The sequence below is a fragment of the Archocentrus centrarchus genome, chromosome 3 (assembly GCF_007364275.1).
Source record: "Archocentrus centrarchus isolate MPI-CPG fArcCen1 chromosome 3, fArcCen1, whole genome shotgun sequence".
Lineage (NCBI taxonomy): Eukaryota > Metazoa > Chordata > Actinopteri > Cichliformes > Cichlidae > Archocentrus > Archocentrus centrarchus.
The window spans coordinates 21,682,749-21,707,287 of record NC_044348.1 but is presented as its reverse complement, the minus strand read 5'-3'; the positions used below and the strand labels follow the sequence as shown (position 1 = coordinate 21,707,287).

Here is a 24,539-nt window from a genome sequence, read left to right as displayed (position 1 = left end):
TAAAGGACCCATTTTAAAGCAATTTTGAAACGTTTTAATAGGTTTTGCAAACGAATTTTGGATTCTTTTGGCTGCGAAATTGTGTAGTGAAGTTCTGATTCTTGATGAAAGTAAGACGTAAAAACACTCAGATGCGAAACTGAAAAAAACAAAAAACGAGCCGCTTCCGTCTTGTCAGCAAAAACAAACACCTCCCTCCCCTCGCAGGAGAATCATTCCTTTTCCACGCAAGCGTCCCCCATTCTAAAGTACATTGTGGCGGCTCTTAAAAAGATAATTCGAAAAGAAGCATAATTTACATAAATTTTTGGTGAATATTGTAAAAAAAAAAAAAAAAAAAAAAAAGCAACTGAAGTGATTGTGTTTAGAATTAATCTCTGAAAATCCACGGATACTGTTTGGTATCCGCCACATTAAGTTACATCCGGGACACTCTGGCCACCGAAACAGACAGCCCAGCGCACGGCTTGTCAGTGGAGGCTCAGGCGACGGAGCGCTTGTATACATGGCAAGAGAGCGAGCGATGGAGGCGGGAGGCAGGGTGCCGTGGGTGAAATATGGGTCTGTTCTATCTTTATTTGTGGTTGTGTTGGCCCTCTGGTTCCGGTCACCCCAGAATGCAGTGCTGGACGACCGGCTGGACATTGTTCTGTCCTCTCTGCTCCGGGCTGAGCGGAAGGTGGGGATGAATAACGTCGCTCGACCCAAAGTAGCTATTGGTAAGTGTTGCAAGTTAGCTAACGGTAGCTAGCCTAACCATAGACTGTATGAGCGCAACCTAATTTCAGGGGTAATGATCAATCAGGTAATCTGCTTCAGATTAAAAGTAACTTTATTTACTGCCCTCATTCACTAGCAGAAAATAAATTGCCAACGCCGTGTATTATATTTGGCTTATGTTGTTGTCAGCTGTAACAAACTTCAGTAAACAGAGAAAAGTACATTTGCTTGGAAATAACTGAGCTAAGATTGTGTGTTGAAGCCAGACCTAATAGGATGGAGTAATGTGGTTTGATGAGGACGTCGTAACCATGAAAGATCTGCACAGTCACCAGATAAGGGGACCAGATCCAGCTTAGAAACAAACTCAGAATAAACTGTGCGGGTTACAGGTGTGGCATTTGGCAAATATATTTTATTTTCCAAATTCTTTCCAAATTCTCTTGCTGAATTAATACAGTAAAGGTAAAGGGAAGTTAAGGTTTTTGCTGCTTTCGTGTCTGGTAATCATCTTCCAGCAGGGATGCATCCGTGCCACCTTGAAATTTAGCTGAAATGATTTGAGCTAATTATGTGATTCACACAATTCAGACCAATGTTTCTCTAAGGCAAGATAAAAAAAACAACAAAAAAAAAAACCCAACAGTTTCTCTGTATATACTATCACTTAATTTTCTTTGGGGTAGTTTCCATCATACTTGGCTGAAATCTGCAAGTCAGGTTAATTTTCACATGACTGTGTGGGTTAAAGCCAGACTTCAGAAAAGTGCACGGTCTTCAGAGCCGATCAAAAAGGGATAAAAATGCGGTGCAGTTGCACTTAAATAAGGACACGTGGTCACCCTGTCACCAGATCTCAACCCACAGCCTGCTGGAAAGAAACCCATCACTTTGCTGTATTTGAAACAAGAAGCACTCCGAGAGTGCAAACCTCCTCCTCCACTCTTTGGGCAGTATTTACTTTTAAGGGAATACTGTAGTATGTTCATTTTGTTTTCTTTGTTCTTTTTAAACTTTGAGAAGTTTGTAGTGCTGTAAAAATCAGATAAGGGTAGCATGACAGATGTTTACTTTGATTACACAAACATTATGTAGGAGTGGTTAATGGATAATAGGTATTGATTTGTAAATAACTGGACATGAACAGCTTGAGCTTATTATAATACTATACTACAGTATATTTCTAACTAGGCAGCTCATCTTCTTTCTCTTGCCAATGCTTTCTTTAAATATAACACATTTTGGGGTCAACCTGAAAGAAGGGCACATGTGAAATGTAAAAGTGAGATCAGAGGTCAAATGTGCCATGATGCAAACTATGTAATATTTAGAGTCCCCATATATCAGTATCATTTCCTAAATGCTGCCAATACAACCAAAGGCAGTAGAATTTAAAGCATAGTTTTAAAGAAAACATTTTCTTAAATGCAAAAATAATACATTAATTAAGTACATTAATGTCTTATATATTAAGGTATACATACAGCCTAAACTAAGGTATGAAATTGTCTTTACTCTGTCCTCTTGGAGGGCTTTCTTACATCTGTACTGATTAACTTGCACTAGTGCTAATGGCCGCACCTGCTTGCAAATTGTAATCCATTCGGATAGCTAACAGCTGATCAACTGCTAGCTATAACCCTGGCGTGTGTGTGTGTGCGTGTGTGTGTGCGTGTGTGCGCGCGCGTGTGTGTGCGCGTGCGTGTGCGTGTGCGTGTGCGTGTGTGTGTGTGTGTGTGTGCTACTGAGTGAGTTATTATGTATGGCTGTAAGCCTTTAAAGGAGCATGAAGAAAAGCAAGCATAACAGCATTCTCAGAACTGCGGTTTGTCCTGTGCTTTGATGCAACTTTTCCTGCTGCAGAAAACAGATGTTCTGATGGTGTAATAATTAATAATTAATTAATGAATGTTAATAATTAATGTTAGTCATAATTCAGTCAGTGTCCAACCCAACAGCCCCAGGTTAGTGGCTCAGAGTTTTACTGGCCCATGTATATTTTTACTGGCCTACAGAGAGGAAAAAAGGCTTTTATTTTCATATTTTTAAATATTAATATTTCATTAATATTTTATATATTGCAAAATGCTAATAAATCCTTGAAATAGATGTGGTCTAGTGCACCCCATGCCCCCCTTTAGACTCAGCCGTGCTTGCTGCAGGTATCGCTGCCATTTGAAACAGGATGGCTGTCATCAGCATTCAGCGAGCTACCTGATTTAAACATTGTGCTTTGGTGTGTGTGTGTGTGTAGACAGACTCCGGCTCCATGTTAATCTATGAAGGCACCATCTTCACTACCTCTGTTGTAATATTGTAATACTTTTTATTCACACACATTCTCCTAGATGGCAGGTCTATTTCTAGTCGGAAATGTGGGTGAAATGCTCACGCTTACATGGTGACACCTGGGCGCTACAGAGTTTAAAAGAAACATTGAAGCAAAAAATTTATGTTGAGGATTTTTTTTTTATGGTCGAGTTTTTCTAGTTACTCTGAATTGTTGCAGCCCTAAATGAGACATGATATTTTAAATCTTTATATATTTGTTTACAATACACATCACACTTGTAAGAATTCCAGTTTTTAAGTTATAAGACTTGATTTTTTGTTAATTTTTGACCAATAAATCATGAAGTTGACCTTGAAGACCTTGGTGGAATGAATTGTTAACATGACCCCTCTCTACACTCCTACAAAGTTTTATCAGAATTAATTCAAAACTTTCCGAGCTATTCCGTTTACAGACAGTATGATTCGCCCACAAACACTGCCTATAGTGTCATGCACATTAGTTTTATTTAACTAAGTGGTAACTTAGCCAGGGTTTAAGTTAGCGCTGTTTCAGGAACAGTAAAATCCCTCATCTCATCTCAGGGTTAACAAACTCAGTGTTTCCACTAAGCCTGCTTTTTGGAACAGGTCCCTGAAGGACTGTGAAAATACAACATGTTCATACAAACCTCATGACAACAAATCTAAGTGTAACCCAGAAGGTTCTGTTTATCATTTTTACATAAAGCTATAGCAGAAAAATAGATTAGGTTGCAAATGCAGACAAAGGAGCGTGAGTGAAGTTTACGCCAACGTGAGTCAGATATTCAAAATGGATTCAAATCTTAAACAAGTTGCCTGCCTGCACAAAGTTTTGGCCCTTGTTCAGACATAGCAGACATGTGTGAAGCTCAAAGCTTCTGTGTCTGTGTATGGGACAGATGATCGATCCAGCAGCTGTCACCATTTCAGCTGTGATTGCAGATAAATGTTGCAGCACTGAGCACAGCAGTTGCACTTTGTGTGGATTTCTCTGTTAAGTTTGGCCATTACTTTTTAATTTTCTCTACTTGTATTGCTTTAATAAAAAAAAAAAAAAAAAAACAAAAAAAAAAAACCTAGTCATATGCTAGCACAGAGATTATAGCATGGTACATTTATATAATATAAAGTTTTTTTTAAAAAAAAAGCAAAAATAATATAGTAATAAAAAGTTAAATCCATAAAAGAAACTGAAATTCAATAAGATAGTTATTAAAACCAACAATAGATCAGTAACAATGATTTAAAGAAAATTAGAAATTATAACCATGAAAGGAATAGAAATGAAATGGAAATTAAGATGACCAGTAGTCCAGTAAAAATAGTAAAACCTACAATTTAAAATCCATTAAACAACCAGAAGGTAAAATGCTAATCAATACCAGGAACTAGAATACTGAAAGGCTAAACAGGAATGTTTTAGTTTGGTTTTAAACACTGATAATGTTGGAGCACACCTCTCAACTCATGTTAGGTGTGCTCCAACACTGATAATGTTGGAGCACACCTAACATGAGTTGAGAGGTTGTTCTAGCGGCCTGGAGCATAAAAGGTAAAAGCAGTAATGACTGGTGTAAGGGTGCACCTTTCCTTTTCTCCTTGTTCCGATTTCCAAGTGAATACCTGCTACTGGGTCTGGTTTTGTAGCTTAACTGCGTCTTTGTGTTTCTCTCTTTCATCCACAGGTTTTGGAGGTTGTGTTGACCTTATAGTAGACGGTGTGTCACTGCTTAATAAAATTGGCGTCCAGCCCACAGACCAGCCCCTGCATCACAACTACCTAGAAAATGCTGAGCAGCTCGCTCAGAGCTTTGCATATTTCTTTGCACCAGGAGCAGCTGCAGAGTAAGTGATGTTTGTGTGACGAGCAGCCCATTTAAAAGTTGAGGTCCAGATCTGGAAGCAAATTTATCAACTTTACAAATATTTGAATAGCCACAGTTTTATTTATTTAAAGTCTTATTTGTGCTCAGACTAGTTTGCTGAGTTTTCCTCTTAAACTGTAATTTGTGGTGTGCGTACTGAAAGTATGCACAGTTTTTTTTCCCATTTTTGCTGCTGCTCATGTTTAAAAAAATAGCTGCTGAAAAGGCATTTTAAGTCTTGGGAGTACAGTTGAATTAAGCTCCCTGATCTGCTCAGTCATTGCTGACTGCTTGTGTTCTGGCGCCTGTGAGCCAGTGTTCATTGTCTGGAACAAACACCTAAGGGCAACAAGACTACAGAATCAGCAGGAACACACAGAAATCTATTAGATACAGAAACAAACAAACAACACCCCCCCCCCCCCCCCCCCCCCCCAAAAAAAAAAAGCAAAACAAAACAAAAAAAAAACAGGTATTTTGTGGATCTTGGAGTGGAGTGTGTTTTGTCTGAATAAAATGCTTATTTTGAGAAGGAGCTTTGTTTTTGCTCCTGTTTTTAGTACCTCTCGGTTCACTCTTGCCTTGTTTTAAAAACTATTTTATATTTGTGACTTCAGGCTGCAAGAAAGATACTGTGTGACTATATTTATGAGCGTTCAGAGATGATAAAAAAAAAAAAGGGCAAGCTAGCCAAGCTCATAAAAATGTCCTCATCTTTAAAGCATTCTGGTATCCTGAGTGTGACTGGATTGTATGTTTAGTGAGAGTCTTCATGCAGTTTTTTTACGATAGCCCCACTTTTATCATTCAAAATGAGAGAAATTTAAGTGAGATACATTTTGGCTTGCATCTGTCTGATGAGTGCAGGATTTGCCACAGCCAGCTCCCTCGAGATATCCAGGAATCATTAAAACCAAAGGGTGTAGGTTGTCCATCTTTGCTGATGCTTCCCCAAATTTAACTCCTCGACTTTTCCTATGTTGTTTTTCTAAAATCTCTTATATATTCCCCATTTTCTCAGGCACAGTAGTGTATTCAGTTTGATTCAGGGTAATTTCAGTTTTCAGATACATTGAAGGAGAGTTTTATAGTCTGTGGGACTTGAAATTGATTTGCAAATTGTTTTGAATAATTAGACCACAGCAAGACAAAAAATAAATCAAATTTTTCTTTCTCCTGCAGGCGTTTTATGCTAAATGAAACCCTCTTTAGTGAGCTGGTCGAGGAGGCCCGTGACTTACCTGGAAACAGATGGTCAGTAGGCGGCAATGCTCCAGTAATGGCTGGTCGTATGGCGACTGAGGGTTGTGATGTGTTGCTTGGGGGAAGCTTTAGCACCGATTTTACTGATGTCCTGTCGCAGCACATTACAGGTACTCAAACTAACATACACTGACACACCTGTTTTACTTTCAGTGATGTACCTTTTGTTGTCATTTTTATGTATTATGTGCTATTCATTTTTCTACTCTTTCCTCTTCTTTTCATTTCATTACTTCACATACCCTTTATCTCCACAGTGGCAGGTAAAGTGGTAGATGAGCCAGACATTCATCTGATTCTGGAGTATCCATCTGGTGCCCACTGGGGGCGCTATACCTCACGTAGAGCCAATCGGTAGGTGTTACGCAGATACACCAGAAGGTATTTTGTGGATCTTGGAGTGGAGTGTGTTTACAAAATGCTCGGAGGTATTTGATGGTTGCTTTGCTTGTGCATGTGTGCTCTGTAGATATATCGTCCACAGTGATGACCATAACCCCTACCTGGCCTCTATGGATGAGTTTGCTAAAAAACTGAAGGACTTCAATCCAGACCTACTGGTGGTGGGAGGGCTCCAAATGATGGACAACTTCCCATTCCAGTCAGGTAGGAAAGGTGTTCCGAGCTTCCTGATGTACACATGAAATGGGATGATGATTAGAGTTTTCTTTGGATTCGCTTAGAATATTGTAGACATGACTTGATGTAAATTAAGTTTTAAGGCAGCCAACTACTTAATCGGTAACTTTACATTTAAGGAGCAATTTCACTTAAAGGACAAATACTTAACTTCCACTACTGTGGCTTCATGGTTACTACAGAGGCTTACATTACACTCTGTTGCAGACACGGAGACCCGATCATTCCTGTAAAAGTCCGCCGCTTTGGGTGCATGCATAGTTGGTGCATTGTAATGTAAATTCTCTGTGGACCACTCCGCATGGTCCCATCTCACAGACCCTCACGTTAACCATCTGATGACACAATTTATGTTGTGCAGATCTTAGTGAGCATGTGGACACAGAGTATAATCCCATCTTAACAAAATGAAGTTTGAGGTTAATGTTACTCCTTCTTGTATCACCTGTAGAGTAGGATTCTACTTATTATAATTATTTTTTTTTCTGTAATTTTACTTACTCGCTTGATGGTTATGAAAGAGAAAACAGCTCAAGCTTAAAAATGAACTTCAAGTGATATTGGTAGAATTATTTAGAATTAATTTGGGACATGATCTGGAGTTGTTCACATGTAACCAACAGCAGGAGATGGTCAACTCTCACTACTGGAGATGCTCAGTTTTGTTTAGATGAGAGTGCTGTCTGAGTAGCGCTTGCTAGAGCCAGGAAACAAGATGGCCATTTGCTAGCTGTGTATTCACTGGGCTATTAGCTGGAACTGTTCTCGCATTGGTGCAAATCATCGAGAATTTGTAATCAGGAATCAGCAGACATCTGATCTCGTGCACCTTTGTCAGGTAGTGTCTGTGAAAGTTCCGGGATACGGTGCATTAAGCATGCTGACCATTAACACTTGAACTTGGCTGTTGGTAAGGACAGAAGTTCAAAAGAGGAACAAAACAGAGGTAGCATAACAGGCTTATTACCAGCTTCCCCCTCTGAGCCAGGCTGTTTGTACAGCAGATCAGCTGTGTGTTATTTGATATGACAGTACCTTTGTCTTCTGTTCTGTTGTTCTTCCCCATGTCTCTGCTGTTTCTCCCACCCCTCTCTACCCTTTTTACCCTTTTGTCTTTCCTTTTGAATCCCCCCTTCTGATATCTTACCTGCTGTGCCCTGCTTCTTTATTTCATCTCCACATTACTCACTATAACATCATTGTACTTTCACTCTTCCCTGTGCTTTATAGACTCCTTGCTGTCTGTCTTGAGATTTCTCTGCAACTCTTCTCTAATCTTCCATCTATTTTGGATCATTTCAGGCGAGCGAGATGCTATCCTCTCCCGCCTGGAAGAGCTGCTTTCCTCCTCATCTCCTCAGATTGGCATTCATTTTGAGATGGCAAGTTTTGTGGAAGAGAGCATCATGGAAGACCTGCTTCAACATGTCATTCCCCATGTATGTCTGACTGATCAATTAAATAAATTGATACATAAATACTTTAGTAAGATGGGAGAGCAAAATGATATCATAAACACTGAGAAAAATAAAATATTCAGCTATAGAAACAGAATGAGTCAGCTTAGTGAAAAGGGATAGATACCAAGATTTGCTTAGTTAAATTTGTTTAAAGCAAAGCAGGCTGACTCAGCAGGAGCTATATTTGCCTTTCAGTTTTGCATAATTATATTTTGAGAAAATATGGAGTAAAACCACTCCTTACCAAATCATTATTTGGAAGCACACTGCTGCTTTAAAGGTCAGAATTTTGGCCCATAATCAAATCTCTTAAATACTCATGTAATAGGCTGCAAATCACGCTTTTGTTTTGTATTTCTTTATTGCAGTCAACAATAAATTTTACTGTCGTTTATCCCACTTGACACATCAAAATAACACACTGATGAAGATGTATGCTCAGTTTGGTTTTAAAGATTGAAATCATTTTAAATGTTCTGCACCTACAATGTGGATCACAATGAAAAGGATTTATCACTCATATCAACAGAAGGACTTTGTTTTTAGTAAAATCAGTTTAATGAGTTACCTTAATTCTGCTTTTTCAGGCAGACTCTTTGGGGATGAATGAGCAGGAGCTTCCAAACCTGCTTAGCTTGCTCAAAGGTTCCAACATCACTGTGTTGTCAGACCCAAACCCTCGTGTAGCTACCGTCCTCGACCAGATGAGGGAGGTCTATCGCATTTTGAACCAGCGCTACAAGGAAGCCAGTGCAGAAAATCAGGCAAAAGATGCTAAAGCTAAGGGTAAGCCGCTGACCCGACTCCATGTCCACACGCTGGCCTTTCAGGCCATGATTGTGACTCGTGGCTCCCAGTGGAAGAACACCATGTCAGCCACTGCCAAAGCTTCGCTCACAGCTAACCGCCATGTCTGTGGCTCTAATGACATTGACCCCAGCAAGGCGAGGCTCATCATGGACGATTCCTTCTCTGTTAGCCGGCAGGAGGGAAGCCAGCGTATCCCTTTGCAGGAAACCAGGCCCGTCAGCTGCTGGAGTGAAGCAGACTATGAGATCTGTGTAGCACCAGTGCTGGTGTGCACTGAGGTTTATCAGACTGCAGGCGGAGGGGACAACATCTCAGCTGCTGGCCTGGTGCTGCAGATTTAGAGAAGGATAGACACTAAGTGGTCTGTGTGTGTGTTTGTGTGTGTAGTGCTAATCAAATGTTAATGAACTGTGTGACTCTGCAAACTTGATCTAGGTTTGATGCATAGTAGCCTTCAGGAACTGACACAGGTGTCAGGCTGATAAGATCACCTTTGCATCTCACAGCTGAGGTGCACATTAAGGAAGATGATTGTTATCCCTCATAGCTGGAATTAGATGATGGAGTACTGTGGTTATTAATCAGGTTAGGCCATCAAATGTTGAATAGATGGACACAATTTTGATTTTTTTGAAAGCAATGCCAAACAAAAACCAGTAAACTCAGAAATGGCTTTTAACTGATTGAGTTAACTATCTGCTAATGAGACTACATGTAGTTAATTGTCAGGTAGATGTGCCTTTAGACAGGGTGGGGCGCCATCATTGATTTATTCTCTCAGATTATGGTGATTTTGATTTTTTTTTTTTTTTTTTTTTTTTTAAACAAAATAGAGTCCTGCTGTGTCTCACTTGGATTCAACTTCTAGGCCACCTCACTGTAGTCCATCATCTAACTCCAGTGAGTTTTAATCAGCTGTCCTCTATTTCTCCAAGGCCTTACAAGCAGATTTTCAGTCAGGATGAGATCAGGAGGGATGAGGTATGGATAAAGTCAGATACCTGACTGCGGGTTGTTTTTTATAGTACCATTTTAGTAACTTCTTTGTTTTACAAAACTTCTGATGTAGGATAAAATTCTCCCTTAATCCTTTAAACCTGGGGTTCCACTATGCAGAAAACAGATTCAGAAGAATCAGAAGTAGCTGAATCTTGTCAACTACTTGAAATCTACAGCTCAGACCAGTGAACAACCTTTTGACCTCACCCGCCTTTGTGCAAACATATTTTCAGATGAGCCAGCTTTTGACAGAAAACATCAGAAAAATTCCAGTATTTTTAAAACTAGGACCAGTTTTCCAGGCTTTTGGGGTAGTAGTGATTTTACAAAAAACAAAAACTGGATGTAGTCCAATTTTGAGAGATGCTCTGCAACAGCTAAACAGCTGCAAAGTAATCTCAAGGAGCAGGTTTAAAGATACTGAAATGTTCCTTTTAATGAAAGGCTACCTTTCCTTTTCCCTCTCCTATCTCATTAAAAAAGGCAAAGGAAGCCCCTGTACCTCCCAGTGTATGTGAAAAGTGTGCTCAGTGGTTTGGGTGTGTTTGCGTTTGAATCATCATTCCTCTGTGGTTCAGTTCCAGTGCAATAATGCAACATCAATGTTAAGAGACCACTGCTGGTAGTGGCATATGATGTCCAAATCTTTCTCTCTACCTCCATGCTCTCTTTGTCCTTTCCTCTTTCCATCAGCTGTCTCGCTTCTGTTTCTTCATCATACTTTTATCTGTCGTATGACCTCTTCCTAATCTTCTGCCAGTTTATGGCTCTTCAAGGACCAAATAACCAGAGTGAACTGTCCCAGACAGAATTCCCAGGCAATAGTGAAGTTACAGGCATCTCACATTATATGGCTGGATATCGTGGAACAGTAGTTATTTAAAGGAACATGAGCAATCTATTTGAAGCCATGGTGTTGGTCATTGTGAAGTAGTGGACCACTCAGAAATTCCATTTTCTTCATGCAGCCTTTGCTTCAGTTGTAGGATTAGAGTCCAGAAATTAGTCCGTGTTATTTTAAGCCCCACACTGACATCTTTAGATGAATCCAGTTTCTACATGATCATCAAATATGTTTCATTTACATTCAAATCTGTATTTACTGATGCAATTGGACTTAACTGGGATTGTAGCCAACCCCCCCCCCCAATTCCTTTTATAGATTCAGCTTCACTTTCACAAGTAAACCACAACATACAAATGTACCTTTTTTTCTTGATTAACCTATTTGTTCTTTTATTTGTTTCTTAAAACATGCTTTTTGAAGTGTGGAGCCCCCCCCCCCTTTAAACAAGAATGCATTCATTTTGTTACAGAGTATGAGGTTAAGAAAAAAAGGGAAATGGAAAGGATAGAAAATCCCTTTAAATCTTTTCTCTGTATCATGGCTGAACTGATTTAATGATGTTTGATTTTTGATCGATTGAAGATGAGCCTTATTCTGTTTTTACTTTTGGTGTTTAGTGAAAAGGGAACCTTTCAATACAGACTTTTTCTATCACTATTGGCTGATCTTTCCTCATGTCTTAAACAGTAACGGGTTATATTTTTACTGTGAATGGAAACCATGGCATGTGTCCATGCTCACATAGTGAAGTGCTTGTTTTCATCCATGTTTCAATGCTGTGTTTAATTGTTTTATGCATGTTGACTATTTGATTCAGAATCACCTGATAAAATGCTGATGAAGCAATCATTGCTTTGTTTTTTTTCCCCCCCTTATTTTACCGGGGGCCATTTAGTGAGACTGTTCACGATCGTTTTGGCTACAAGCTGTGTTTTTAAAGGTAAATTCTTTTAGTTTTTTATGCTAAAAACAAAGTCTGCTGAATTCAGAAGTTATTTTGGCCACTAATTATAAAAACTGTGGGATGTAACATCACAGCTTCTTTGTTGCAACATAATTCATCAGGATGAAGGTTTCCTTTCTTCTCACCACCAACATTTAACATTTCATCTGGTATTCATACATATTTAATTCTTTCATACTTTTTGTCCATCGGCTGCACTTACTCATGCCACCAAGAAGCCCGCATTTAAGCCGTGAGCAAGTTTTAGACTATCTGATATTCACTGGCCACTTTATTACAGTAGGTTCAGTAGCTTATTAATGTAAATGTCTAATCAGCCAGTCAGATGGAAGCAACTCAATGCATTTAGTCATCTACACATAGTCAGGACCACTTTCTGAAGTTCAAGCAGAGCATCAGAATGAAAAAGGTGATTTTAGTGACTTTGAATATGGCGTGGTTGTTCATGGAATAACCAGATGGGCTCGTCTGAGTATTTTAGAAACTGCTGATTTACTCAGATATTCCTACACAACAGAATGGTGTGAAAAAAGAGAAAATATCCAGTGAGCAGTGACCGCTTTGTGCTAAGATGAAGGCAACAATAATTCAAATAATCACTTGTTACAACCAAGGTACACAGAAGAGCGCCTCTGAACCTATAACACACTGAACCTTGAAGCAGATGGGCTACAGCAGCAGAAGACCATACTCGGTGGCGCTCCTGTCAGCTAACAGGAAACTGAGGCTACAGTTTGCACAGGCTCAAGAAATTGGACAGCCATTGAAGACTGGAAGAAGGTTGCCTGGTCTGAGTGTCAATTTCTGCTGCAACATTCAAAGTGAAGGGTCAGAATTTGGTGTAAACATGCTTTCATGTTGTTTACACCATGTATGGTGTGGGGGATATTTTCTTGGCACATTCAGGGTCCCTTAGTACCAGCTGAGCATTGTTTAAACACCATAGCCTACCCAAGTATTGTTGCTGACCATGTCCATCCCTTTATGACCACCTGCTTCCAGCAGGATAATGTAGTACATCACAAAGCTTAGATCATGTCAAACTGGTTTCTTGAACATGGCAGTGAGTTCACTGTACTCATGGCTTCCACAGTCATCAGATCTCAATCTAGTAGAGCATATATGGGATGTGGTGGAACAGGCGAGTCACATCATGGATGTGCAGCTGACAAATCTGCTGCAACCGTGTGATGCTATCATATCAATATGGACCAAAATCTCTGAGAAATGTTTCCAGCGACTTGTTAAATTTGTGCCATGAATAATTTTGGTAGTTCTGAAGGCAAAAAGGGGTACAACCTGGTAATAGTATGGTATGGCTAATAAAGTGGCTGGCTTGTATGTGAGGTTGGTTTTTTTTTTTGTCTATGTGCTTCTATAAATAAAACATATAGAGTACATAAGATTAAAAATGAATACTGGCCATGCAAAAACAGTGTCACATACTCCCAGTCCACTGCAGAGATGGTAAGGAGTCTGTGCTATTTTTAAAACCCAGCATGTTTCCTCAGCCTCTATTTTGGGCCCACGTTCACGGTTTGGGAAAGCAGCGAGCTCCCCCGCTTAAATACAGCTTCTCCTTCAGAGAAACAGAAGCTCATTTCAGTAACTCCAGATTACCTCAGAAAAACATTTGAATGTATTCGGCTGCAAATGATTCCATCACAGTATAGAAACCCATAAATTTACATTTCAAGAAACTAGACTCCATCACACCGATTATTTTATACTGTACTGACATTCCTTAAATGTGAAACTGGAGAATTTTTTTGACAGCTCTTCAAAGTCTTACATGGAAATAAGGAACGAGAGGTTAAGTACACTCTCACTGTATGGATTTCAGACGTATTTTCATGAATCCAGTTGAGAGTATGGACACAGAATTCAAGAACTGAGCTATGTATGTTTAATTTTTATACCATATCACAACAGACAGTGTATTATTAACAGTTCTGGTAGCAGGTACACTGTGTTGCTGCCTACAATTTAGGCTCAAGGGTCAGCTGTGTGATAATGTCTTTGTAATAGATAAGGTTCTTCTCTTTGTCAGCGAGTGCTATCAGCATCTCATCCATCTCCTCCTGAGTGAACGGCTCACCTGGTATGATACAGAGAGAAATTAAGTCTTGAAATGGTCATAAATGAGTAACGTATGATCTACAAGAGAAAAGTAAGATTTACAAATGTGTGTTCCAACCCACAGACAAATTCAAAGCTATTTGAACACAAGAAAACAACTTTACAAATGTGTACATCAAAACCTGAGTAGTTCAACTTAACAAATCTGATCATTTCAAAAGTTTTAAAGCTCCACATGCAAATGTGACATGATCCGTGCATATCAGGCGATCCGTGCACGCACATTTTAGAATCTGTAAATAATCAAAAAGAATGCCAATTACTTTTAGGCATTTGTAGGTGTTGGAAGCTTGGAGCAAGCTGCTGTGATTGCTCAAAATTACACACAAATTGTTGCACACATTTGCAAAGCTCATTTTTTACCTGTAGATCATATGACAGATGTCTGTGACTATTCTGAGATTAATTTTCAAATATGGTAAGAGATCTCCAAAGTTTAAAAACTACATTCACCATTGTTGCTGTGTTGGTGCAATCTGCTTTTAGTCACACACAAAACCAAAACCTTTACCTTCGTTTGTCATGTAATTTGTCAACTCCTCAGGCTCAAGGTATCCTTTCTTTTCTTTGTCCAGAACCTGCGAACAGAGTGTCAGTGCCTTTATGCTTCAGCAAATATCATATGGTCGCACTGTATGTGTTGTGCTAGAAACAGTGGACAATATGAGGAACGAGGAAACGGCAGAAAATTTCACCTCAAAGGCCTCAAGCAGACGCTCCTCAGAGATGGGAGGGAACCTAACAGACAATAGTAAAATAATACTGAAATGCTGATGTGCTAAATACTGCAAACAATGAGATTAATGTACAAATCATCACAAAAGTGACATTCAATTCAATTCAATCTTAGTGCCAAATCAAAACAAAGAGTCAAGTGCCCGGGTGGCTTAGTGGTGAAGCCGGCGACCATATGCATATGCCACGTTGTGGTGTGGGCGGGGCAGGTTCGAGTCCTGGCCTGTTGCCAATTTGCCCACGTGTCTTTCCCCTGTGTCTTTTTTCCACTATGAAGAAACACCACTGTGGCCAAAAATAGGGGGGGGGGGGGGGGGGGGGGGAACAAGCAGTCGCCTCAAGGCACATTATATTGTATGGTAAAGACCATACAGTGAGAATGACCACCTATGAGCAAGCACTTGGTGACAGTAGGAAGGAAAAATGCCCTTTTTTTTTTTTTTTTTCCAGCTACAGTGGCTTTTATTTGTAGTTGAGAGTGACAGGAAACAGGGGAAAGCCACATGGGCAAACTGGCAACAGGCCAGGAGTTGAACCTGGGCCGCCTGCACCGCAACGCAGCATATGTTTGTGGTTGCCAGCTTCACCACTAAGCCACCTGAGTGCCCAGAAAAACTCCCTTTTAACAGGAAGAAACCTCTGGCAGAACCAGGCTCAGGGAGGGGCAGTTATCTGCCACGATACATTGGAGGAGACAGACAGGTCAAAAGACATGCTGTGGAAGAGAGCCAGTGATTAATAATAACTAATGATTATATGCAGAGTGGTGGACTTGCTGTTCTGTGCTTGTTTGTTTAAGAGGTTCTTAAGCTTAAACTGGTCTGAATATAGAGCCTAAGCTGTAGCAGCAGCTTCATAAAAGCACACGTATAAAAGAAAAGAAGTGATATAAATTATTTAAGAAGGCTGATATTTAGTATTTTCTGAGTGGTGAACAAACCTGACCCAACACACTAATAATCAGAAATAGAGTATAAAGGTAGACCTTTATACCTAAAACATCTATGCTGGGAAAACTGCAGGGTCACATCATCTTTACACAGTATTTACCAAATGTCATACTTATTAAAGAACTCATAGTCATGATACTCATTCATGTGCTCCTTCAGTATGAGAGAGAAAATACATTGTATAATAAATAATTTGCTTAAACACAAGCTCCCATTTACACCTTTACCTTCTTCTTGTCTGCAAAAGTCAGCATTTATTTATTTATACAATTGTATAACTGAACGGTCTTACTTGCGCTCCAGTAGCACTTCAGACATGGCTGGGAGGAATCTGTCCCAGTGGATATTTCCTGAGTGCTCCTCTTCCACCTGGTTGGACAGGAAAAGGCTGGTGGATTGCTTTGAATTTTCCAACAAAACCGATGCTTCTGATGTTACCCAGAATTTTAAAATAGTCACAAGAGGGCACAGTAGATTCTGTAACGTTTGCTAAATACCCAATGTCGGAGCCCTGTTTGCACATCAGATTACTGATCTTCCAAAATAAAGCCAGACTCTGAGTGAATGTTGTTCTGACCTCAGCTGTGAACTTGAGTAGGTCCATCAGAGTGGGGAAGCAACCCAGCAAATAGAAGATACTGCCAATCTCTCTAGAGCACAAAGACAAGAAATGCATCAAAAGTATGTAACAGGACTGTTTCACTAATTCCTGTTAGCTACATAAACACTTGACTGCATTGTCCTACTAAAGCTTTGTTGTCATTTTGTGGCAAGCCACCAACTTTATTTCTCACAGCCAGTGTCAAAATAACCCACCTCAACCAAACTGTTCACCAGTTGAATAAGCTGGGTGCTCTCAGGTGGGAATCAGAAACGTTTAAGTTTACTTGAGTTTTACAAATAGTAAAAAAAAAAAAAAAGAGTGAATATCTGTGGTGAGCAGGTGTCCCTCTGGATGTGGGACTGCACAGGATTTTTTTTTTATGGCTTGAGACAGTGTCCCACATTTTCATTGCCTCTAGTATTCACAACTCAACACTGCAGAATGGACACCTATGCTATATGAGACAGGCAAACTTTGCATGTTAGCTTTTTTTTTTAAACCTGCCACTTCTACTTTTGCTGTCTGATTATCCAGTTTCCTCAAGTTTTTTTAAGGACATACTGCTCAGAATTTTGGGAATCTTTCTAATCTTTGGAAATCACCTTGTTGGTGCAAAAATCCAATTTTATGTTTGCCAAACTGTGTTATTGTTGGCATTTTTTTGTAGATTTAACAACAACAACAAAAAAAGGAACCAATTATATGTTTTTGCAACAGGCTGATGGGAACAAAGTGCCCAAAAATACAATTTAAAATTGGCTCTTTGCTAAGTTGTCTGTTATGTTTAGACACAACATGGAAATCAACACAAGAGTTCGTCCTTTGAGTAAGGTGCCTTTTTTCTGCTTGAGTGATTCACAGATCAGAGTTAAGTGGCTTAAAAAAAAAAAAAAAAGGACTGGACTGAAAATCTGTGAAAAAGCATAAACTGTCCAAAGAAAAACTTTGAAAGACCTTCAGAAAGCCTGCAGATCTATTGCTAAAGACCACGTTAAAAAAAAAAGGAAACAAAATACAAATAAATCAGGAGTAACTCAAGACTTTTTCACAGCACTGCATCCTGTGTACTTGAGAAGACGTTTAACTTTATCGTGAATAATAATTTGATGGTAAGTCTAGTTATGCCAGTACGGGCTGCTTTTGTTTTACCCACTTGATGTCCACCGTGTTGTCAGACTCGGTGTCAAACGCTTGAAAAGCGGCTCTGATCTTCTCGAGGAGCCGGGAATCAGGCACGGTGGCCTCTGGCAGACAAAACAGAGACAAGAAGGAAGCGTTAGCTGCCTTAGTGCTGGAGAAATAACTGAAGATAGTTTCCACACAGACCAGCCGTTTTGATGGAGCTTTGGCTAAACTGAAACAGCCTCTTTACTGTTGTCTGAAAAATTTCAATTTGTAGAAAACCTGTGTGAAAGTGACAATTACGAACCTGCACTTCTGCCGTTCTCCACCATGTTTGTCCCGTTTTCTGTTGCCTAGCAACAATCTGGTCTCTATAGTAGCCCACTTGCCACCTTTTCATCGCCAGAACACCTTCAGAACTATTAATGTGTTATTAATTTACTTATTTCTCTTTAAAGCACACCATCTTACTGTGAAAGTCATTCCATTAAAAATCACTGAGCCCCCCCCCCCCCCCCTCAGAATCAGCTAATTTTTTTTTTCTTTTTGGAGGGGGGGGGTAGAAGTTTACTATTTATAATGAAGCCTTGAGAAATTGTACCCTCTTACTATGATTTTTTTAAACCATTTTTTTCTGTATTTTTAAGCCCATAAGCTATGAGAAGAAAGTCTTGTTTCATTTTCAGTATTGAAAAACACATTTCAGCTTTGTCAAAACTGCAATCAAATTATTACTTTTTGGTATCTTCCCCCCAGATTTGGTTATTCTTATATGGAATAACCTATAGGCATGGTGTTTGTCCCTTCCTTCAGTTCATTCAACAAATTAAAACAGGAGACAGACTGAAAAGGGACAAAGAAGAGGGAAGAGAAATCATTTATTTTCTCCTGCTGTATAAATGCATAAAATGGTTAAAAAAAATTAATTTAGAGAAAAAAAAAACAACAGCAGCAAATAGAACAGCCTTTCACACATTAAATACATTTCAAGTTTGCAAACAATGACTAAATTTTACATTACTTTTTATTTTATTTCATTTTAGTGGGGCCTCCGTGACATTTTAAAGATTATTTTTAAGTTATTTGTCAAAAGATTGGTGGTGCAAGCTGTGAACTTAGCACACACTCATTTTACTTGTTGAAGTGTTATTAAAGTGAGCAAATTTTCAAGGAAACCCTTTAGAAAAGTGTCTGAGCTGAACTGACTCTAAATCAGAAATGTTTAAAGAAACAGCTCAAGGTGCAGAGAGCCCACTGTCAACATGTCCATGAATCCACAGTGGATACTGACATTTAGGGAGGCGGAAACATCCAAGTAACATCCAGTCAAATGATGCAGTGATTCATAAACTAAGCAGCTGGTGGTGTAAGCAATGATTCAGTAAAACAACTATATTAAATAGGCATGGCAGAAAATAGTAAATAAATGCAATTAAAGTGATAACATGTTTTTCAACTTAGAAAAAAAGTATTAAAAAGTCTCTATTAATGATGGCTTTTGTTTTACTGTTGGGACTAATATTACATTCGGACTTCAACACATTGTCCCTTTAAAAGCTCTGGGATTCATTGAGCATCCCAATACAGTGGCAGGAACACTGGTATTTCAAATACCAGAAAGACCTTTTCACCACCCATCTACATGTTTAACAGTCCAGTGAACTGTACAGTAGCAGAAACTCCAGCAGTGGATCATTTGTGGGGATGCTGATTAAGCTTTCCCATACAGTACTCAAAATGCTGAGGCCAAGATGACAGAGTGGTGGTTCCTCTATTGTGTTTTTTTTTTACATCTCTGGTTGCCCCTGATGTACAGGGATATTATGGTCCTGCCCCTGGTCTTCTACTGTGACTTCTGGGATTTGATGTCCCTCATGTTCTCCTCCCATCTTTATTTCATGTTGTGGTTGTTTTTCGTCTCCAGGCTGAATCTCTTCATGAGTCTGTTCCTCTCTCTGCTCCACTCCTCCGGCATTGTCCACATCAGCGATAGCGTTTGATAGCTTTTCCTCCTCTACTACTTCCTGCTCCTGGTGAGGTGCATTGTTGTTTCTTGAGTCCTTTAAGGTAGAGAGTCATGATGATGCATTGTTACTGTAGTTAAAAGCAAGGACGGTGTGAATAAAACTAAACATGGCTTAGTAAACCAAAGTAATAATGCAAGAGTACTTCTGTCAAGTGTGTGTTTGCAGTACCTGTGTGTGAGTGAGTGCAGGGGAGAGCAGCTCAGATGGAGCCAGCAGACCATCCTGGTTTAGATCCTGAGTCTGTAGTAAGAAATCTACCATGGAAACCACCTGAAAACAATATGCAGACACACACAAATATTGCACATTGTATGAATGGACAAATGCCATGTCAGTTCAAGCACACAGCATACCCACACATACCACTACTGCTCACCTGCTCACTGGCCTGTGCTCCAGGTATATGATGGGAGTTATAGTCTGAGAGGAGCTTCATCATCTCCAAGCCATCTAAGAACCCACTGCGATCATAGTCATAAAGCCCAAACAGGAAGAATACCTCTGGAACAAAGTACAGCACAATTCACAATGCTAAAATAAAATAAAATTACTTTATTAGAACCTGACTAATAAAATTTGGTAATGGTGATCAGAAAGAAGGCCCCAATCAGAACCTATCAATGTGCCAGCTACCAGTAAGAGGCACTGTTTACCTTGTTCCCAGGTGGTGATCTCTGGTCCTCCTTGTCCTCCATTCTTCAGGCTTGATTGAATGTAACTTTGTCTCAACCTGTGGTATAAAGTACAATTTAGAAAAATGTTAAAAAGTTGATTGGCAGTGCAGTTGCCAAGTGTTACAGACTCCTTGCACCCTTGTGCCATCTGGTAGAAGGTATAACATTGAAGCTGCCTGTGCCAGACTCTTCAGGCTCCTAAGGCCCACGCCCTCTTTTCTCTGCAAATGAACTTCAATATTATGGTTCAGATGCATAAATACTTGGCCTCACAGAAACTGTTTTAACTATTTAAATAATTTATAACATGTTTAAAAGGGGGGTGGCACAGTGGTGCCTCACGGCAAGAAAGATCCTGGATTTTAATCCAGTCTAGTGCCTCTGGTCGCATGTTCCCCCTATGTGTGCAAAGACACCTTGATGCCCTGATAGATGATAAGACTGGTGCCCTGTCCAGGGTGTTCCCTGCATCCTGCCCAATGGCAACTAGGATAGCCCTCCCATGACTCTGAATTGAAGGAGTATAGGATCACCTTTAACACGTTCAAAGAAGTTTAAAAATAACCCATGTCTCATGACCTTTTCTAAGTTTAGTTACTTGGTTAAAAAATATATCAATGCTTCTCCATTCATTAAAAAAAAAAAAAATCCAAAATACAGCAATAGAAAAATCTGTTTTCTTAACCACTTATCAAGCGTAGGGTTGAGGGGGAGCTGGAGTTTATCCAAGCTGACACAGGGCAATAGGTGGGGTACACTTTGGACACAGACAACTGCACACTCGCACATCTACAGGCCCCACTGGTGGAGCATGAAGTCAAAAAGGTGATCAGTGGATGGCCAGTTGAAAAATATAAAGTGAAAGTAAGCTGAAGGAATATAACTTTTAAGGAAAATGCAATGTTAAACAACAATAATGTAACAACACAAACTTTCTGTTTCGTCAAATCATTCTTAACACATGACAGGCCGGAAGCAGGCGGTTCCACCATTCACAATCTTACATGAAGCAAATAGCAACAGTGATGACTGACATATTGCTCTGTAGATTGTAGCACTGACATTGCAGGCAACTCAGTTGAGCTCTGGAGGAAACACCTTTGGCCCGAATTTTAGATCAGGTGTGATTCACATGCTTTACATGAGACTTAAAATGGTATGAAGGCAAGATTTGCCAGTAAGAACTGAGACTGCTCTCACGGTATCATTTGTTTTTATATCTTTAATCTCATGGATTCCATCTCATGCCATAAATGAAGCAATGCTGCATCAGTGACATGGTCTAAATACTTGAATAATCCTCTTATGAAGTTTAAACATGACAAATGCCTTCAATGTTTATTCAGACTGCACAAAAGCCTGCTTTGAAGCAATGTGCATTATTTATGTAGGGTGGTGGAAACTCCATCTGCTGTTCTATACAGCTACGAAACATTTATCTGGTCTTACACTCAATACTCTTTAGATTAAAGTATGATTGTGTGTACATGTTATTTTAATCTTATCAGCAAATGGAAAGAAGCTGCATCTCTCATGTGGTTACATCTCTAATTTTGATCTCTGAACAATCTATTATGGGTGAATTTAAACTATTACAATACAGCAACAGTTATGTGTGCTGAGATAGTATTTGCAGTATGGTGAGGATCCCCGTAAAGGAAATTAATGCAGCATAAACCAGTGTTATTGCACGCGTAATCTTATCATTTTATGGTACAGGCCACATCATTAGCACAACAGAGCAGTCAAAGTCCACAGACAAGTCAAACAGTTGCTGCTACAGAAAGTAAAATGATTTAGATGTTCAATAACAGCAGACTATATATGTGCCACTCACATACGTTCCTCCACTCCAGAGCCAAATGGATTGGGAAGTGCTGGAGAAGGGGGGTGGGCATCTACTGATTCCTCTCTGTCCAATAAATAAACAAAACATCCAATAAGAAACAACATGCTTGAAACATCCACTCATTCTGATATTTCAGCCTTTGGTGTTGATTTTGGAAATACCCATTCAGCAGCAATTAAAAAATAATTATTTATGGGAAAAAAAAACAATCAAATCATGCAGCACATATTTGAAAGACTAAAAACATGTATGCCTTAATATGAATAAAAAAAAATAGTGAAAGTGAAACTTAAGCAGAGGGAGGGGGGGTGTTACCTTTGTGTTCCAGGAAGACCTGGTGCAGCCAGGCACAGGTGTACCAACAGGACTAGAGACAAAACACCTGGAACCAGCTGGTCCAGGTGACACTTCATGAGCACACCTAAAATGAAACAGCTATGTTATGACCTTTGTTCAGGCTCTTCACAACGATTTTGCTGCAAACTTTAATTCATAAAGTATCAACAACAGATGCAAATAAATAAGAATACTTGAGTTTTTACTATGCAGAGAACTACTGTCTAATGGTTCTGATTGGGAGATTTATGGGCATTGCAGTGGTCACATAATGCAGCATCTGCTGGCTCACAAGAAAGACTGCAAAGCTGCAGTCATACAGCCTTCACTTGTCACATACATGAGCAACCTTATGGTCCATTATGGCAACCTTTATATCGATTTACAGCTCAGCACAATATATTGTCTCCAACGGTCATTTCTCTGTGACTTTCCACTCTATCTAGACAAACAAACGTTAGATTTCTGAAATAACTGCTTTGCTGTGAGCTGAATTGCGTGTTTAAGATGTGCTCAAAGCGCTGATACATTCCCACTGAGATGCGCAGACTAATAAACTGCAGCTTCCTCCTTTGGAGCAGCAGGGATGCTAGTCTGGCACAGCACGCGTGGCCCACGACTGACACCATCAACTCACTGCAGCGTTATTACTGCCTGACCACACCGCTAACATTAAAAGCACTTTGACATTACAGTCCTGTATCAAATCAAATACATTTTTATAGATAGCAAGTGAAAGAGTAGTATCGTTAACTGAGGAGCGCACGGTAACAGCTCTTGTAACACCTCCGGCTGATGAACGCAGGCTGTAACGCGCTTAATCTCTACTCAAAGTGACAGAGAGCCTACCTGTCTGCATAGTTGATGTGTGGGCTGCAAAAGGCTTTAATTCCGACACTTTACAGGTTCATATCTGGAGATCACCTCTATCCCGCACCGCCCTGCTCGCGCCGCCCTGTGGTCTGCACTGCGCAAAGGCGACTGCGTGCGCGCCCCCCGGCTGCCACGGAGTACACTGTGTTTTGGTCAATGACAGGGTCCACGTGGAAGAAGTGAACCGCCGTCGTGTCAGTGAGTTTGCGCAAGCAGCCTCGATTTCTTTGTGCTCCTCCGTCCGGGTTTTCTGTCACGCCTCGTCCACGTCCACGTCCTCACGGACCGACAGTGATTCGAGTTGTGCTAGTAATCTGCTCACGGCCTTTATAGTCAAGGTTATATTTCATATTCCGTCTCGTTCATCCGCTGTACCCCAAAATAGGCTGATCAGACCCCCATAATCTAACGAGGCAGTAGGTATGTTTGTGCGGGGCGTTATTCTGAAGTTGGGAGATGGTCTGAAGTTAGTCTGACTTACATCACATAAAGGACAAATATTTTATTTCACTTGAAAGCAATTTTTTCCGGTGAGCATGAATAGGAAGTAATAAAATTTTCACTATATTGCAGTAACTGCCAGTTGTTACTTCAACTTTGGGTTTCGGCAGGGACGGATTCAAAGGTCGACAGTTCTATTTTTAAGCCGTTTCTTGTGAGAGAGCGTGTGTGCTTTTGTAAACTAGATCCAGTCAAAATGTGGGATATTGTCTTAGTGTGTGGACTGTGGGGATAAAAATGCACCCGGTCACCCCAAACCTCAGCCGCAAAAGATGTGCCAAATTAGTAAACCAGATGTGCGCGCTAAAAAGTATTTTTTGCATATTTATTTTATCTATTAAGTGTTTTTCCATCCATCCATTTTCTTTCGCTTATCCTTTTAAAACAGCAAACACATCAAGGCAAGAAGCTGGATAAGCCATATGTATTCACGGCACTCCTGGTATTTGACCACAAGATGTCCCTGTAACCCTTTATTTTAATTGATCCCGACAATCCTGATATGATCCTTAGGACAAATCATATCAACAGTCTCCTAAACATTATGATCAAGATAATTAGGCCATCAATAAAAAAAAAAATAACGTAATAACGTACTGTAAAATAAAAATGATATATATTTTATATCCCCTGATTTTATTCATACATGACATGCTGGTAGTATGGGAGAAGGATGCTGAAGATGGAACTGGAAAACAGGAAAGCCAAAGGTCAAAGTGGAGGTTTATGGATGTGGTGAGGATGTGCAAGTGCTTGGTGCTGGGAACATGGAAATAGACCAACCCTAACAGGAGCAGCAGTAAGAAGAAGACTTAGTGTGAGGTGTAACATTTCCACATATTTTTG

The 24,539-nt window shown here is 39.9% G+C and overlaps 3 protein-coding genes across 3 annotated transcripts; 1 reads left to right on the top strand and 2 right to left on the bottom strand.

Annotated features, from left to right (window-relative positions):
* The first annotated feature begins 442 nt into the window (after positions 1-442).
* Positions 443-11,754, top strand: adpgk2 (ADP-dependent glucokinase 2). The gene is made up of 7 exons (XM_030757868.1): positions 443-719; positions 4,722-4,881; positions 6,084-6,274; positions 6,422-6,518; positions 6,634-6,770; positions 8,106-8,242; positions 8,851-11,754. Exons 1-7 carry the CDS (start codon positions 506-508, stop codon positions 9,412-9,414), a joined length of 1,500 nt encoding a protein of 499 aa, XP_030613728.1. The 5' UTR covers positions 443-505; the 3' UTR covers positions 9,415-11,754.
* Positions 11,755-13,583: 1,829 nt separating this feature from the next.
* drc8 (dynein regulatory complex subunit 8) lies at positions 13,584-17,828 on the bottom strand. The gene is made up of 7 exons (XM_030726334.1): positions 17,741-17,828; positions 17,465-17,555; positions 16,285-16,357; positions 16,000-16,076; positions 14,718-14,760; positions 14,534-14,600; positions 13,584-13,981 (listed from the first exon to the last, which is right to left on the bottom strand). The coding sequence occupies exons 1-7, from the start codon at positions 17,763-17,765 to the stop codon at positions 13,863-13,865; spliced, it is 495 nt and encodes a 164-aa protein (XP_030582194.1). The 5' UTR covers positions 17,766-17,828; the 3' UTR covers positions 13,584-13,862.
* A 516-nt stretch (positions 17,829-18,344) lies between these two features.
* cgref1 (cell growth regulator with EF-hand domain 1) lies at positions 18,345-23,287 on the bottom strand. Its single transcript, XM_030726129.1, has 7 exons — positions 23,169-23,287; positions 22,299-22,404; positions 21,972-22,046; positions 20,114-20,190; positions 19,837-19,961; positions 19,629-19,730; positions 18,345-19,493 (listed from the first exon to the last, which is right to left on the bottom strand). The coding sequence occupies exons 1-7, from the start codon at positions 23,176-23,178 to the stop codon at positions 19,221-19,223; spliced, it is 768 nt and encodes a 255-aa protein (XP_030581989.1). The 5' UTR covers positions 23,179-23,287; the 3' UTR covers positions 18,345-19,220.
* Positions 23,288-24,539: the final 1,252 nt, after the last annotated feature.